This window comes from Diabrotica virgifera, chromosome 7 (genome assembly GCF_917563875.1).
Source record: "Diabrotica virgifera virgifera chromosome 7, PGI_DIABVI_V3a".
Taxonomy (NCBI): Eukaryota; Metazoa; Arthropoda; class Insecta; order Coleoptera; family Chrysomelidae; genus Diabrotica; species Diabrotica virgifera.
The window spans coordinates 142,761,686-142,779,878 of NC_065449.1; the positions used below are offsets into that span (position 1 = coordinate 142,761,686).

The following is an 18,193-nucleotide window of genomic DNA, read 5'->3' on the forward strand; positions in this document are numbered from 1 at the left end:
ATGCTATATAGCTATATAGAAAAAGCGATATAATAACTCAAAAACTGTAATTTTGTACAAAAAAGTTTTCATCACTAAAATTGAAGCTAATAAAAAATATAATAAATTTCTTACTTAAAAATAATGTTAATTTAAAGTAAGTTTAAGTGTATGTATATTTTTTCTGAGACTATTCAAATCTAAGGATTCATGTTTAAATAACGGGAAAGAGATGCATTTTATAATACTTACTAAATACTTGTCAAAGTACTTAGAAATACCTTACAAATCAAATGAGCTCCAGAAAAAGTTGATAGCATCAAAATTTATACTCCATAAATTTTTCCAAAAAAATGAATTTTTTTGAATAACTCTGTTAATTTTTATGATATCAGGCACATCCAACTATTTGAAACGTAATTTCAAAAGCTATAAAACTGTAATACATTTAATCTTTCAAATACTTTATTTTTTTAGGATAAGTAAAGGGCTTCTGTTACATTGTTCTCGTAGTAAAGTTTAGGCTTAAACATTTCTATCTTCGATATTTTGATTCATACAGGAATCAAAAGACAAGTAAAATATTTGCTATTAAAAGAAAAAAAAACCTAAATTTTGTTATCTATCATTAGAGAGATTTTGCACCTCTTATTTTGCAATTCCGTTATGGTTATCGTTATACTACGTCTGCGCAGTAGCGAATATATGATCCGTTATCGTTATTAAACATAAGGGATTCCGTAATTTACGGAGGTTTAAAGTAGTGCTTATCGTTATCGTTATAGTAATGGTTAAATTGCTTTGTTGCCAGAATGTAAAAAAATCAGTAAAATTACATTTACATAGATTCTAATTTTGATTACCTATAAATTAAAATATCAAAAACTGTTCAAGTTTATGCTTAAAATTACAATAACGTTGTGAAGTGAGGTTATGTTTAAATAACGATAACGATGACACGAAAAACCTACTTGACAGGCTGCAAAAACTCTGCTTTTTAACGTTGATGTAATCGTTATGCTTAATAAAGTTAACCATAGCGGAGCGAAAATCAGCGGTTATTTTAAGAGGTGCAAAATCTCTATTTTTTTACGTGTATCGAGTATTGTTGGAAAATTTGAAAAATTTTGATTTTTTTTAAATCATATTTAAAATAATAACTCCAACAATACTCGATACAAGTAAAAAATGATAGATAACGAAATTGGAGTTTTTTTTTTATTAGCAAAGATTTTACTTATCTTTTGATTTCTGTATGAATCAAAATAACGAAGATAGAAACGTTTAAGCCTAAATTTTACTACGAGAACAGTGTAGCTGGAGCCCCTTAACCTATTATCCTAAAAAAATAAAGTATTTGAAAGATTAAATGTAATACAGTTTTATAGCTCTTGAAATTACCTTTCAAATAGTTGGATGTGCCTGATATAAAAATTAACAGAGTTATTCAAAAAAATCATTTTTTTGGAAAAATTTTTGGAGTATAAATCTTGATGCTATTAACTTTTTCTGGAGCTCTTTTGATAGGTATTTCTAAGTACTTTGACAAGTATTTAGTAAGTTAAATAAAATGCATCGCTTTGCCGTTATTTAAGCTTAAATCCTTAAATTTGAATAGTCACAAAAAAAATAGATTTAATTACCTATAACTTACTTTAAATTAACTTTAAAGGGTTTTTCAAGTAAGCAATTTATTACAGTTTTTATTAGCTTCAATTTTAGTGATGAAAACTTTTTTGTAAAAACTTACAGTTTTTGAGTTATTTATGAAAAATCGCTTTAAATCATGCATTTTCTTTCACAGAAATTAAAATATTTGATCTTTAATAACTCAAAAAGTATTGATTTATTTTAATAACAATATATAACAAATTTTGCTTAGAATTTGTCCCTCTCTCGATCTGTGGGGTTATTTTTAATAAAGTAAGTTTCACCGCCGAGAAGGGGTGACATATACCCCAGGCTAAAACCGCAAGTTGTTATTGTTAATTTTGTTTCTTGAGGTATTCTCTATCCGCTCACCAATTTTCGTGAAAATGAATGGAGGTTTACCGAAATCGAAGGTCATAGTTGATTTTTATCTTCAGTGACTGCACTATAGAAAGAAAATTGCAATTCAATAATTATTGAGATGCGTATATTTTGCGAGCTCATAAATTATTAAACGATATGTAGTCGCCAAATAATTAATTTAAATTATTCTAAGTACAACTCTCTCTTGAGCCGGGAATATGGGATGGTTTTCTTGCGAAGGGGTTGTAGCTCAATAAACCAAATGCGCGTGATTTAAGAGTTTATTCTTAGAATATAAGCTATACGAATTAAACTACTATTAACTTTTTTGTAAAAACTTACAGTTTTTCAGTGATTTACGAAAAACCGCTTCAAAACATGCATTTTTTTCACGAATAATTAAAATCTTTGATCTTTAATAACTTAAAAAGTATTGAATTATTTTAATAACTTTATATAACAAATGTTGCATATAATTTGTCCTTTTATTGATTTGTGCAGTTATTTTTTATAAAATAATTTTCACCCCTGAGAAGGGGTGGTATCCACCCTCAGAGTAATGGCGCAAGGTCGCACCATGTCACCATTGTTTCTTGAGGTATCCTCTAACCACTGACCAATTTTCGTGAAAATCGATGAAGGTTCACGGAAATTGAAGGTAATCGTTGATTTTTACCTTCAGTGACTGCACTATACAAAGTAAATTGCAATTTACTGATCTAAATGCGCGTAATTTGGAAGCTCATAAATTATTAAATGATATGTAGTCGCCAAATAATTAATTTAATGCATTTTAAGTACAACTCTCTCTTAAGCCGGGAAGATGGGATAGTTTTCTTGCGAAGGGGTTGTAGCTTAATAATCGAAATGCACGTGATTTAATAGTTTATTCTTAGAATATATAAGCCATAGGAATTATATCCGCAATACGATATATTTTAAGTTTTCTCAGCATTTTTCTCTTAAGTTAAATCAATTAAAGGGTTGTTTGGGGGTGAAGGGGATGAGCTCAAAAATCGAAACTATATCATTTCAAGAGCTCATACATAGCTCGTAATTCTGCCGCAAAAATTGATAAGTGGGGGGCTGACTCAGCCCCCCCACTAAAATATTAAATTCCTGCTCAGTGGAACGAGCTCAAAATTTTTAAGTTACGGAATATGAGAGCTCATAAATAGCTCATAAATCAGGGCTATTTGTTTTTTAATTTTTGCAAGTGGGGGCAGCTCAACACGGGTGACACCTTTGTTAGGTATTCAGTTTTCTTTAGGTTTCTTTCCATCCCAGTCTTTGTATATTCCTGTTTCAGTTTTCTCATCATAAAACTGAGGTCATCTTCATCTTGTGCGATCACTATTTGGTCGTCAGCAAAACTTAGGGTATATAAATATCCGTTCCTTACTGGTATACCCATTCCTTCGCACTTTCTTTTCCATGGTTTCAGGGTTTCGCCCAGAACTATTTTGAACAAGGTCCTGTAGTAGTCCCTTTGTCGTCTTAAATGAACTGCATATTCTATTGCCCGTTTTGATAGCTACTTTGTTATTCTGGTAGAGTGCTTTTACTGCTTTTATTAATATTCGTGGAGGTTCGATGTCTTTCATTGCTTCCCATATCTCGGTTCTAGGTATCGAGAATAGTAATTCAAATTACGTAAAAATACTGAAACTGTTTAAATTAGTCCTGTCGCCAGGGGGGTACAACGGCCTTCTTAATTCAGATGGACTTACCCAAGTTTTTTTTATGTACATATTTTGACCCGTAGAACACGAATTTTTTGGGTAACAGTTGATCCGGATGTCGATAAGATTTTTATAAACAAAGAACTTGAGGAATTGCATAACAGCGATTTTTCGCAAAACAAAACATTTTTTTGTATTGTTTGGGTCATTCTAAGCAAAAAATGGTTTTACAAGTTTTTTCGTAGGATGCATAGTTTTTGACATAAACGCGGTTGAACTTTCAAAAAATCGAAAAATTGCAATTTTTGAACCCGAATAACTTTTGATTGAAAAATAAAATAGCAATTCTGCTTATCGCATTTGAAACTTCAAGTCAAATTCTATCGGTTTTAATTATGTGCATTGTTAAAAAATAATTTTTTTATTTTTAAACAAAGCTATAAACACATAAAGTGTTTCCCTTGCCCAATGCATGCGTTTTAACGTACGTAATTTACGTAGAAATTGTCTGTATGCGCGCCTACTCGTTCGATTTTAAATGAGAAATGCATTGAAAACATCATTCAAGCACTATGTGTTTATAGCTTTGTTTAACAATAAAAAAATTAATTTTTAGCAATGGAAATAATCAAAACCGATAGAATTTGACTTGAACTTTCCAATGCGGTAAGCAGAATTGCTATTTTATTTTTTAATCAAAAGTTATTCGGGTTCAAAAATTGCAATTTTTCGATTTTTTGAAAGTTTAACCGCGTTTATGTCGAAAACTATGCATCCTACGAAAAAACTTGTAAGAACATTGTTTGCTTATAATCACCCAAAAAATACAAAAAGAATGTTTTGATTTGCGAAAAATCGCTGGTATGTAATTCCTCAAGTTCTTTGTTTATAACAATCTTATCGACATCCGGATCAACTGTTACCCAAAAAATTCGTGTTCTACGGGTCAAAATACATAAAAAAAAACGTGGGTAAGCCCATCTGAATAAAGGAGGCCGTTGTACCCCCCCTAGCGACAGGACTAAATGTTTCTGAAACAGTTTTGTGGCATGCTACAAGTTAAATATTGCATTTATATGGGATTAAACTAAAATGATGTTGACGTTTAGATTTCCCCTCCGAAAATCGTTTTCAAAGATATTATTTTAAAAATGAGGTGGTTTTTTAAAATGTGAACATTTGTTAATTGGCGCTTTGTAGTACCAGTTTGACAGGTGACTTACTTGGATATGGACTTGAAAGCTGGACATTGAAGAACACATATATAAGCTACAGTCATTTGAAATGTGGTGTTACAGAAGGATGCTTAGAATAGCATAGACACAGAAGAAAACGAACACGGAAGTATTGCGAGAAATGGACAAAGAATACGAAATAGTAAACACAATAAAAATAAGAAAGTTACAATATCTCGGACACGTAATGAGGGGACAGCGATATGAAATGCTAAGACTGATAATACAGGGAAAGATAAGAGGAAGAAGGAGAGGGTCATGGTTGAAGAATTTAAGGGACTGTTTTAAATGCAGTTCTATAGAACTCTTCAAAGCAGCGGTAGATGAAGTAAAGATAGTAATGATGATATCCAACCTCCGACTGGGAGACGGCACTTAAAGAAGAAGTTACATACCTAGTTTAACAGTTTCAATTTCAAGCGCATTTCATTTTTAGATAGTCACCACAAGAATCTCTGTAAATAAATAAGTAAAAGTAAAGCATAATGTGCTTTGCATATTATGCAATGTTCTTGTATTTTCGACATAAAATAATTCCAGTTTTCTAAACATTAAAAACTCTTGATTTGTATTTTAGGAACTACACCAATATCGTCGACGTCAGATTTAGAACTAACCTCAAACAATACCCAAAAGATGAAAGCAGCCCTGATGGAAAATGGGAAGAAACTCATCGGCTGTGATAATTACATTAGTACTGTATTAAGCAAAAGTAAAGATATCGATTCTAGTCCTCCGAATACTCATCTGCCTATAGAAAAGAAAGATAGTCAGAGCTCTGTTAGTACGCAAAGTAGTGGATCGACATCTGGATCTAACACTTCGAACGGCCCAGTTTGTCTTATCGGATCCTTGGACGTAGTAGACGGAGAGTTAGCCAGTAAACCGCACAAACCATTGGCGAGATTGGTCCAAGATATTGACGGATGTCACGAAGAAGTCCATCATACGCCACTTCATAGGCCAAGAGTGGAGAATAAAGATTTGATCAGACCACAAACGAAAGCTCTACAAAGGGTATGTATTGTTGTGATCTTGTTTATTGATATGAGATAATATTTTTATATGTCATTTAATTTAATCAATGCTTTAATAATAATCTAATTAATTTACCAGATCACATATCAATGTGTTTTCAATCTCAGGGCTTTTTATAAAATTAAGTACTTACATACGTGGCTTCTAAATATTTCTTAATGGTTCCTAATCGGGATAGGAAAGAAAAGAGTAAAATAATAACACATATGGGTTACAATTGTAATCAAAATATTGTTTATTTTATTTAAATGGCAATCAGTGCTTAATATTTGCTATATCTTATTATTCTTAAACATAACATTTACACATGGGAATCTTATTTCCTTTTTGTTTCCAATTGAAAGTTTTTATTAACATTTAACTATTATGATTTATTAGCAACAATTCTATTTAAGTTTGATGAAGCTTTTCTGATATTATTGATTATGTTTTCTTCAATTTTAAATGTGGTATTTACTACGAAAACCCATACATTCATGTCCAAACAAATGAGACTGACCTTTTTCTGATGAACTGAGAATGTCTTCACACAAGACCCGTTTTCTGCTATCCTTGGCTGCAATCAAAACCTCGTCCTGGCTTCCAGTAATGTTCTCCTCTGCAACTAGCTCGTATAGCCCTCGTTTCCTGCTTCTGTCGTGATGCTGTGTTCTACCTTTTTCGAAACTGCAATCAGCTACCGGGAACTCTTGGCTCAAGGAGGTTCTTTTACTCTCAACCTGGCCTACCTCTCGTTCCACGATGGATACTCCACACTCACGGAACTACACCGGCTTTCTCACTCTCCGTACACTACCGTCTACTACTCGACTTCACTTCTCGACAGCTCAAAACATTCTCCTCTCTATTTGTCATTCATTCCCCTACTTTCTAAATATCCCTTCCAGATTCACAAATCAAACTTCCACCACCAACTCTCATTCGCAGTATTCCTCACAACCAATTTTTAAACTTTCTAAATATGCTTAATGGATTTCAAAGAAAATAGTTAATTCCCATTCTAAAATTACTTTCTACTATATACAAATTTTAATGACCTATTCTCTATTTCCACTTAGTCTTATTTAGCATCGGCTAATGACCGATCCTTCCGCGAACAAACGATAATGACCTATTAACGATTTCACTTGAGTCTTATTTAATCACTTCTTAAAATTAAATATAACAATTTGTTGTATACAGGTTGTTCTAAATTTATATGCCCGTGGTTGAGAAAATTGAAAATATTTTATATTAAATTGAATTCTGTTTATAATTATCACAATTTAATTTTCATATCAAATAGAAATATAACAGTATATAAATAGTTTCAAATTGTAAATTGACTAACAATCGATTTCGATTTTCCAATTTCTTAAACAATTTAAAAAAAAACCTATTTGTGCTTTATTTACATACTTAATACCATTTCAAGAGTTATTCCGTTTTAAAGCTCTTTTTATCGATATATCTTCTCTTCTTCTTCTTATATCAGGCGAGACTCGTTAGTCTCTGGTACTTGGTCGTAAGGCCTTTGTACCATACCTTGTTTTTTCTTGAGCTCCAATAAGTTCTGTGGCCTTAACGAATGCTAACAGTTTTCTTATTGGTAGTTTTAGGATCTCTTCTGGTTCAAACCTCAGTTGACCAGTGAATGCCTGCCTTACATCACTTAGCACACTGCAATGGCATAGTATGTGTGTGGCAGTCTCTTCTCTCTTCATTGCTACAGGATGAACATGGTAAAGTAATATTTGAAGTAGAGGACAAACTTAAAGGAAAATTACGTCACGAACCTATTCGAAGACGATAGGAGTAGTTCACCTCCCGATATTACTAACTGCGACGGACCCCTAATAACACACTCTGAGGTTATAAAAGCTATACAATCATCACAAGATGGCAGAGCGACTGGTCCTGATGAAATTCCAACTGAAATAGACAAGCTTATAAATGATAGCAATGTTTTAGAGGCTATAACTTCGTTTTTCAATACCATTTATACCAGCGGACAACTACCTAATGGTTGGTCTAATTCACTGTTTATAGCTCTACCTAAGAAGACAACAGCAAAAACCTGTGCTGATTATAGAACCATCAGTTTGTTAAACCATTTATTGAAAAATTTTCTGAAGGTAATACATGGTCATATCTACAATAAATGCGAGGAATACCTGGATGACACACAGTTTGGTTTCCGTAACGGGCTTGGAACGAGAGAGGCACTGTTTGGAATAAACGTACTTGCTCAAAGATGTCGAGATATATCTGTAGACATATACTGTTGTTTTATTGACTTCCAAAAGGCATTTGATTGTGTTAAGCACTCTATATTGATCAAAGCTCTAAAAGACATTGGCTTGGATGGCAGAGATGTTCGAATAATTGCAAATTTATATTGGAATCAAACAACATCAGTTTTAGTAGATGGTGTGGAATCACAGGCTCTTAATATTAAAAGAGGAGTACGGCAGGGATGCCTCTTGTCACCCCTGCTTTTCAACGTTTACTCCGAGAGAATTTTCAGAAAAGCACTTTCTGAAAAACAAAAAGGAATACTTGTGAACGGTGAAGTCATCAATAATTTGCGATATGCGGACGATACAGTACTCCTAGCTTCTAGTCAAGAAGATCTGCAAACACTACTTGATGGTGTTGTTGAGAGTTGTAGGGAGGCAGGTCTGGATCTGAACATACGGAAAACCAAAATACTCGTAATAAGTAAACAACAGCATATAAAACCGTCTATATGATATGTAAATGTAATACCAAACTTGAGGAAGTTAATAAAATCGTTTACTTTGGACAGCAATTAAATTGTAACGCAGAAAGTCACGGCGAAATTAGATCTAGGATAGAGCAGGCTAGAGCCGCTTTTAGAAGGATGTCCAAGGTATTATGTAACAGAGACTTAAAATTGGCATTGAGGATCCGCCTACTTCGCTGCTATGTGTTCTCGGTCTTACTTTATGGTGTCAAGTCCTGGACTGTGAATAAAATCGATCTAAATCGCCTTAGGCTTTCGAAATGTGGTGCTATAGAAGAATTTTAAAAGTTTCATGGGTGGAGAAGATTCGAAACTCCAGAATACTAGAACGTCTCAGCAAGACTACTGAGACCATAAAAAGCATCAAGCAGAGAAAGCTAGAGTATTTCGGATATGTAATGAGAGGTCCCAAATATAGGTTGCTACAAAATATCATGCAAGGAAAAATAGCAGGCAAACGCAGTCCAGGACGAAGAAGAACCTCATGGTTGAAGAACTTGCGAGATTGGTATGGTGTTGATACAAGCATGCTATTTAGGGTGGCAGTGAATAAAATTAAGATAGCTATGATGGTAACCAACGTTCTGAAAGGACATGGTACATGAAGAAGAAGAAGTCTCTTCTTCCATTTCGCACTTTCTGCACCATGGTTCATTCACCTTACCTAGTTTGTATAGGTGATTTCTTAAGCGGCAATGTCCAGTAATCATTTCAGTGACCGTTTTGATCTCTCGTTTGTTGAGTGAGGTTCATCAAACTGTTCGAGAGTTTTTTCATCAATATTCTTGATTATTTTTTTAAGTCTGGATTTGCCCTTGAGTGGCTCTCCATTTCTTTTGATGATTCATTATCAGCCACGTCTGAACCTCGTTTTTCGTAGCATCTTTAGTGATGCCACAGAAAGGATCTTGGCCTGCAAAAGTGTTTTATATATTTCCAAAGATATATAAATATCGAATGATATATCTTTCGAAATATCTTATTTGACTCTGGTATTCAGTGCTCTTGTATTAAGTCTAAATTGGACCTTCTCGTAATAAGGGTTAGTTACATATGTCCAAGCTGCCTTCAGTGCTGAAGGTCAGTCTGTTGTGCCCTGATTAGGGCCATTAGGCCAAGGTGATGATGATATTTTTTGCCTTATATACATGGAACAAAAACCCAAACACTAAATTGTGTCTGATTACCTGCAATTATTGTTAAATATACAATTATCGGCTTTTTGTAGAAAATATTCCAAAATAAAAATTTTTATGTATCCAATAATACAAAATTTCATTCTGAAATCTATAAATCGCTCGAAAGGGGAAAAAACAAAACCAAATATTCTAATTTATAACCGTGTATATTCTTATTGGTTCAAGGGCTCTAATTCTTCCTGAAAAGTAGACGACTAAGGAACAGTGACTAATGAAAAGGAAAAAGCTGAGGAAAAAGAAGACAGAAAAGGAGTAAACTTCACCTTTCCTTCCTTTGGTAAAGCCGTAGCCTTTCTCTTGTTTTAAGATCTCAGCATCATCTCCATTTAATATGTCATTAAATAAAATGACCAAAACAAAATGTACAATTTTAAGAGGAAACAGTAGCGATCAACAGGTAGCAAAAACGCGTTCCAAGATTGCGGCTGTAATTTTGAATATTTTTTCGAGATATTTGGCACACGTATTCGTAATATAATAAAGAATGGCGGTACAGAGCCCAATTTGAAAAATATATTAATATGTGGAAATTACTCTGTAATTAAATACAATATTAAAAAAACGAGTGTGTACCGCCATTAAGAAGAACAAAAAAATACACTTTCTTCAAATAAACTTTCTTATCCGATGCCTAGATTTTGTGTCATTTTGGAACTACTAAAATTTTTTATTTCATTAGTAGTTCCAAAATGACACAAAATCTAGGCATCGGATAAAAAAGTTTATTTAAAGAAAGTCTATTTTTTTGTTCTTCTTAATGGCGGTACAGGCTCGTTTTTTTAATATTGTATTTAATAACAGAGTAATTTCCACATATTAATATATTTTTCAAATTGGGCTCTGTACTGCCATTCTTTATTATATTACGAATACGTGTGCCAAATATCTCGAAAAAATATTCAAAATTACAGCCGCAAACTTGGAACGCGTTTTCGCTACCTGTTGATCGCTACTGTTTCACCTTAAGTACTTGTAAGATTGTACGTTTTATTCAAATAAAACTTTCACATTCTGTTAGACTTTTGCTGTCAAGTATATCAATCAGTGCTTTAATATTTTACAGATCGCACATACAGCACCTATTCATGACCCTCTAGTATGCCCTCCTACACCAACGCATCATTCAAGAAAGCTAAGAGCTCCGGAACTTAGGCCACCTAACCTCAAGTCTGCAGAACCACTTGATGTGCGGCTGAACGGTGATGGACCTGATGTAGCAAGTAGTAGAGATACTCGGGCTGAGGATGATCCCGATCTTGAAAGTTTGATGATGAGGCTGAAACCTATCATGGGAGTAGAACGTGATGGCGCAAGGTAATATTTGCTTACTCATAAATAGGGCGCGGATTATATGTAAATTACATATTTTTACAAATATTAAATATTTATAGATTTTTTGAAAAAAGGACATATTTAAGTGGTAAATACATATACATATGTATTTACATATTTTCGTCACTTTACTCTGCAATGGAAAATATCTTCAAAACAACTTGAAAAAGTTATTAACAACAATTTGACTGTTACACGATGCATTCAAGACTCTTTGACAAACTTCTTTTTGTCAGATGCCATTTCATTAAATAAATTTGTGATGTTCTTATCGGATGCTGCCTTATATACAGGGTGTTTGGTAAAGAATGGGCCATAGCTTAACCTTAGATTCCTTAGCTTAAAATAAGTCGATTAAAGCTTAACTTACCTTAGTACGAAAGTTGATAATAACCGAAATACAGGGTGTCGAAGTTAAACTTCTGTTTTGTTTATTTAAGAATATTTCCCGACAGATATGGGATAACAACACGAAATTTGGTAAGTGGTAATATTTTGGGACGAGAAATCTAAATTCGCCACCAAAAATGATGTGTTACCCAGAGGGCGCCACATACGTCTTTCAGTGCTGATTTAATACTTTCAATTTTTTTATCTCCCACTCTACATACTTTTTGAATCAAAACTTTTATTCTCTTAATATCTTTACTTAAAAAAAGGTATACCAGATTCATCTCGCTAAACTAAACTATTTTCGAGATAAACGTGTTTTAAATCTGCTATGCAACATAATTTTTTGCACAATATTTGTGTAGTTACACCCGAAAAGTAAACTTGAAACCATAATAATTGTGCAAGTTCTCATATTTATGTTATTGCATCGCAAATTCCATTTGAAGGAATTTGCGATACATTTTTGGATATTATTATGGTTTTAAGTTTATTTTTCTGTTGTAACTACAATGATATTATGCAAAAAATTATGTTGCATGGCAGATTTAAAATGCGTTTATCTCTAAAACAGCTGAGTTTAGCGAGATGAATGTAGTACACCTTTTTTAAGTAAAAATATTAAAAGAACAATAGTTTTGATTCAAAAAGTATGTAGAGTAGGGGGATAAAAAAAATTAACGTATTAAATCAGCGCTGAAAGGCGCCCTCTGAGTAATGCATCATTTTTGGTAGCGAATTTAGATTTCTCGGCCCAAAAAAACTTCGCCTACAAGATCGTGTTGTTCCCCCATGCCTGCCAGGAAATACTCAAGAATAAATAAAATAGAAGTTTAACTTTGACACCCTTTATTTCGGTTATTATCAACTTTCCTACTAAGGTAAGTTAGCTTAAATCCACTCATTTTAAGCTCAGGAATCTAAGGTTAAGCTATGGCCCATTCTTTACCAAACATCCTGTATGGTTAAGGTGGGGCAAAATTTAAAATATTTAAAAATGAAAAAGATTCCGCTCCACCTATATATATAGAGGTGGGACAGAATCTTTTTCATATTACAGAGCCCAATTTCCTCTTGTGAACGAATTAATTAGCAACGTAAAGAAGGTGTTCCTTAAGGTTCCTTTGCGAGTTCAATTAAGTATACAAAGAGGGGCTTCGCGACGTACCGTGACCTCCCCATCCTCTATTAACTCGATAGGGAACTTGGCTAAGTGCAGCTATTTTTTACGCTGAAAATTATGATAGACTAAAGGACGTAATAAACGACATATAAGACTCTTCACAAGCTGTCATATCATCAAAAGCAGTTTTTGATAATAAGAAGGTGCATAAAAGTCGTTACGTTACTAGAAAAGAAGTCGTAGCTTTTAGTTTATTCTGTGGAACTAATTGAAAATTTTCAGAAGGAATGCCAAAAAGTAAAAGGTGACATTGGTACAAAAGTTTTGGGAAAGATTAAGCAGGTTTTGGAAAATAATGAAGGCTTCAAAGCTATTCAGAATGTGTCATACACTTTTAGAGGCCATTTTGACATAGAAACGTGTATTGATGGAAACCTCAGTATTACCTCTAAACTAATACCTCAGTAGATGTGGAGCGAGGCTTCTCTTTATATAAACACATGTTTTCTGATAAAAGACAAACCTTTACCCGAAAAAATTACATTTTTTAGAAATTTATTTATGACATATTTTCGACGACTCATTAGTTATTTACTCATAACTAATTTAAAATGGTTGTCACTGAAACATACGAACATAAGAATATTAAGGTTGGAGAAAACATTAAAGACTAGAGCCATCGACTGTTAGCAGATGCTTAAGTGTTTTTGGTTAGTTTGTATCGTACCTCTAAGTGTTAATTGTATTATTTGCGTTCAATTCATTCATACATTTTACAATAATTGTCTAATGTTTTATGTTTTCCTGATATTGCAAGATAAGATATTTAATATATCCCTTATTGTTAGCTCTTGATACATTTTTGTGACCAGGGATGCTTATTTGTAAAACGCATTTCGTAAGTTTATAAGTTTTTGACGTGAGTTTTTTTTAATTATTTCTGTCTTAGTGGGTTAACCATGTATGGGATTTTCTTTGGGAATTATGAGATTCTAGATTTTCTAAATCACTTTTTTTATTTCTGACTTTAAATCTGGATTAGCTTATTCTTCTCTTAACCCCTTCGGTACGGTGATGCACCCGTGTGCATCATGCTTGACTGTCCGCTCAGTACGGTGATGCACACGGGTGCATCATGATTTTTCGTTCGCCATATACCACCATGTATACCGCCACCATCTGCATCATATTTCAGGTATTTTTGTTCTGTCCGAATTACCTTATTCAAATCTAAAAGTGGGGAAACCACGCCCAAAAGTGGGTGATGTCCAGAAGGAGATTAGATTTAGTTCATTTGATTAGTGATAAGGTTGTTTGGATTTTTGACTGATGGGATTGTGTGGGAGGTGACGTTACTGTGCTGCTGTTTACATTTTACCTTACTATCCCTTGCAAGATAATTCGGATGAAATTTCCCAAATTAGGAGGCTGGGACGATATCAAGCACAAAATAATCTGGGGAATTCCATCCGAATTATCTTGTTTATCTTTTTTAATAATTTTTGTTCAAAATGGTATTTTATGGATAAAATTTAATTTAACTCACATACTATGTAGAATAATAAATTTAATAAAAATAGTTTTATTTCTAAAATTAGTGTTATTATTACATTAGCTTTACTTAGTTGTAGTGTAGTGTGATACTGTATTTTAACCGACCGCGCGGTAAGCGCTCGAATCCGTATATAGGAGCCGACTTGACGAATGACGATTCGGCACGAAGGGGTTAAAATGTATTTGCAATTCCAAATGAGCATTGATTAATCCATACTAATCTTTAAGGTTTTTTGTGCGAAAATCTCTTTGAATGAAGTAAAAATTATCTTTACATTACTCTTGACAGCCTGCATCTATGGCATATTATGTGGTCTTAATAATGTCTTAATGTTCTGATAAACGTTAAATTCTTTTTCTTCATGTGCCTATCCATGACAAATGTTGGCGATCATCATGGCAATCTTTATCTTATTCTTATTTGCAGCAGCGCGAAAGAGATGCATAGATGTGTTGAATCAAGTTCTGAGGTTCTTTAACCAGGTTATTTTTCTTCCTGGATCTCGCTTTCCAAACATTTTCCCTTGCTGGATGAGTTCTAGAAGGGCATATCTGGATTCATTTCGCATAATGTGTCCGAACTATTGTAGCTTTCGAGATTTGAGGCACGGGTTTCCAAGTATTCTCCAATAAACCACATTTAAAATGTTTACAATTTTCTATAGGATCTTCGCTCAAGGTCCATGAATCACACCATAAAAAAGGACAGAGAAGACATCGCATCATTCTTACTTTTATACCAAGAGAAAGGTTGTGGCTCTTGAAGAAGGTTCCCATCCGGTTGGACAGGAACAAGTTTGAGAAACAAACTGGAGCATTATTTTCTTTGGAGCAAAATTCAAGTCTTTGTAAATAAACATTCAGTGACATTTATCACAATCCATGTTTTACAATATGTCAAAGTGAACAGCATGAGCAGGTTTTGCAAATATTCAGACGAAGATATCAATAAAATATTAGTTAAAATTATTTATAAATACAGTTTTATTCATGAAATAATCTTACCGAATTACACTCGAGCTCATTCATTCAGTTCATTTTCTTCAATGTGACAGTTGTCAAAATTAGAAAACTCGTTATTCGTTGTCATTAAACAAAAACAAAATACTTAAAAAATCATTCTCAGTATTCTTAGGAAGTAGATTATTCCCAGTACGTACAGAATATAATAATAATCTGATTGGACAGAATTAAACACGTGATGAAAAATCTTACTACACGATTGGAAATTAAAATCATTAAAAAATAATCGATGAAATAGTTATAAATTATTCAGACTTGATGTTTAAACTGCCACTAGATTCATTTTTGTTACAATAAGAACTTTTATTTTGCATACTTCGTTATCAACATCCACAAATTGTACACACAATATTAATACCAAATATTTATTAATTTTAGAACGAGATCGGAAACTAATGGTGAAGCTAGTGGAGGAATGCCATTGCCTCTCCAGAGACTTAGCACAACAAGATTACCATCGATACCAGAAAGAAGTCACAGAGCTTTAATATTAACAAAAGTTGAAGGAGAAGATGATCCTTTACCACCATGTAAGTATAGATATTAACCATTAAAAGTCAATTCCGAGTCAAGTTTATTTTTCGGTTATATTATTCGTGCAATGATTGTATCTCATCATTATCTTTGTCTTTATAACTAGGCGGGGGATCTGCTTCAATAATTAGATTTCTCCATAAGATTCTATCGTGGAGTAAACCCATGTCAATCCACTGGGTCATATCAATACCAATCCCTTGGGTCATACCAATATCAATCCCCTTTATCGACATGTTCTGCCTAAGCGTCTTCTTTGGTCTTCCTCTTTTTCTCCTCCCAGAAACTCACGAATCAGCAAACATTCGTATTGAGTGATTAAAATCTCGACGTTGAACATGCCGGAACCATCTTAACCTATGCTCTCTCATTTAGGCATCAATTGGTGCCACCCCTAGACTTCCCCTAATACACTTATTCTTACGTTTATCCTTTTTTGCCATTCCACTCATCCATCTAAGCATTCTCACTGCCGCCATATATATTCGTTGTTCCTCTTTCTTTTTAACATCCCAACAATGACTTCCGTACATCATAGTTGGTCGTAAAGCAGTTTTATAGAATTTTCTTTTAAGTTTCATTGGAATCTTTCTGTCACACAACACACCACTCGCTTCCTTCCTACCACTTCATCTATCCCTCTGTAATTTTATTCTTAATTCTATTGCATGTAGAAAATTTAGTACTACAAAGTTATTGTTTTATTCACAGTAACTCTATTTTTAAATGAATACTCCAAATACTCTCTTTTTGTCTGATCCAACACTCATGAGAATAAATTAGGACTAAGCACTGAGCCTTGGTGTAATCCTACTGATATATGATATTTATCAGGCTCTTCCACATCTGCATTAACACTAGTTGTTACTCCTTTTTTTATGGAGTGCCCTTCACAGGAACTCGCGCGGAACTTTATCATATATGCTTTCTCCAGATAAATCAATACCTAATAATTTTTTATTAGTTGCTTTATAATGAAACTTGCATCTGTTGGTCATCTGCCTTGCATATAACCAAACGGATTATCACATATTTTGGTTTCTTTATGTGCCCGTCTCTCAATTACTCTACCATATTTTCATGGTATCACTGGGTATTTTTATGGCCCTCTAGTTCGTGCATTGTTGTATATTTCCTTTGTTTTTGTAAAGAGGTACTATTAATATACTGCCTCTCCATTCGTCTGGCATTTGTCCCAATTTCCATGTCTATTAAACAAGCCTGTTAGCCAACTTCTTCCAGCCTCCCCTAAAGGAGTCCACACTTTCCTAGGAATATCATCTGGTCCAACTTTCTTTATTTTTTTATTACTTATTTTTCATTACCAAATTGTTCAGACCAGAACTGTCAAACTACTTTTTCCATCGCTTTTTGACATCCTTTTCGTGAACTAGTATTTTATTATTTTCATCTCAGATGCATGTAATCTGATTAAAATATTTTATGGTTCTTCTCAGAGGAATTTTTCAGTGCGACACAAGTGGCAGAAAAAAGGCACTTCCGTGATACATGCACATTTATAACCTTTATTCCAGTTGTTGATAGATGGCGCTATAATCGAAAAAGAAATGTTTTAGGTATTTACCCATTATTTAACTATTACATATCTATACGACTATAATTCAAAGTTCTGTCTTTCACTGTGTCATTAATGACGTAATATATGATTTTAAGAATGTAGAGAATCATAGCATGACATTTTAGTTAAATCTGACAGTTGTCAGAATCGTAATCGTAATTTGGTATAAAAACAAATCAATTGTGTTTATTTCATTTATAAAAAGGTATGTTCTTTGATTTGTATAGTCTTATAAATTGTTCAGATTATATTCGTAGATATATTATATAATTCGTAAATAATTTTTCTTCGATTATAGCGCCATCTATCAACAACTAGAATAAATGTTATAAATGATTTTAATCACGGACGTACCTTTTTTTCTCTCACTTGCAACTCAATGCGTTAGAAAGACATCGAAAAACTGTGACGCACTGAAAGATGCCTGTGAGAAGGAGATTAGCTCAGTTTTCTTTCTCTTTCTATTACTTTATCCGTGATGATTGAGGGATGAATGAATGAACAAAATTGTTTGTGTCAACCATACTATTTAACATAGCGATAGAAGGAACAGTCAATGCCAGCTGAATTAGAAGAACTATAGCCCACTTCTCAACACAAATAGTAGCATTTGCAGATGGCATAATTCTTATGGGAAGAGATAAGGAAAGATTGCATTAAAAATCAAGAACAATCCTGGCAACTGAAGCACGGAAAAGTGGTCTAGAAATTAACGAAGGAAAAACAAAGTATCTTATCTACGTACTCTAGGAGAGAGGATAACAAG

General features: G+C 33.4%; 1 protein-coding gene across 3 annotated transcripts in view; it reads left to right on the plus strand.

The window, feature by feature from the left end:
- The window catches only part of LOC114331285 (E3 ubiquitin-protein ligase HECW2), a 955,949-nt gene that overhangs the window by 629,491 nt on the left and 308,265 nt on the right, over window positions 1–18,193 (plus strand). For all 3 annotated transcript variants that reach the window (XM_050656276.1, XM_050656277.1, XM_028280809.2), the window contains exons 5-7: window positions 5,487–5,926; window positions 10,956–11,206; window positions 15,693–15,844. In XM_050656276.1, coding sequence (XP_050512233.1) covers window positions 5,487–5,926; window positions 10,956–11,206; window positions 15,693–15,844 — 843 coding nt within the window. The remainder of the gene's footprint in view (window positions 1–5,486; window positions 5,927–10,955; window positions 11,207–15,692; window positions 15,845–18,193) is intronic.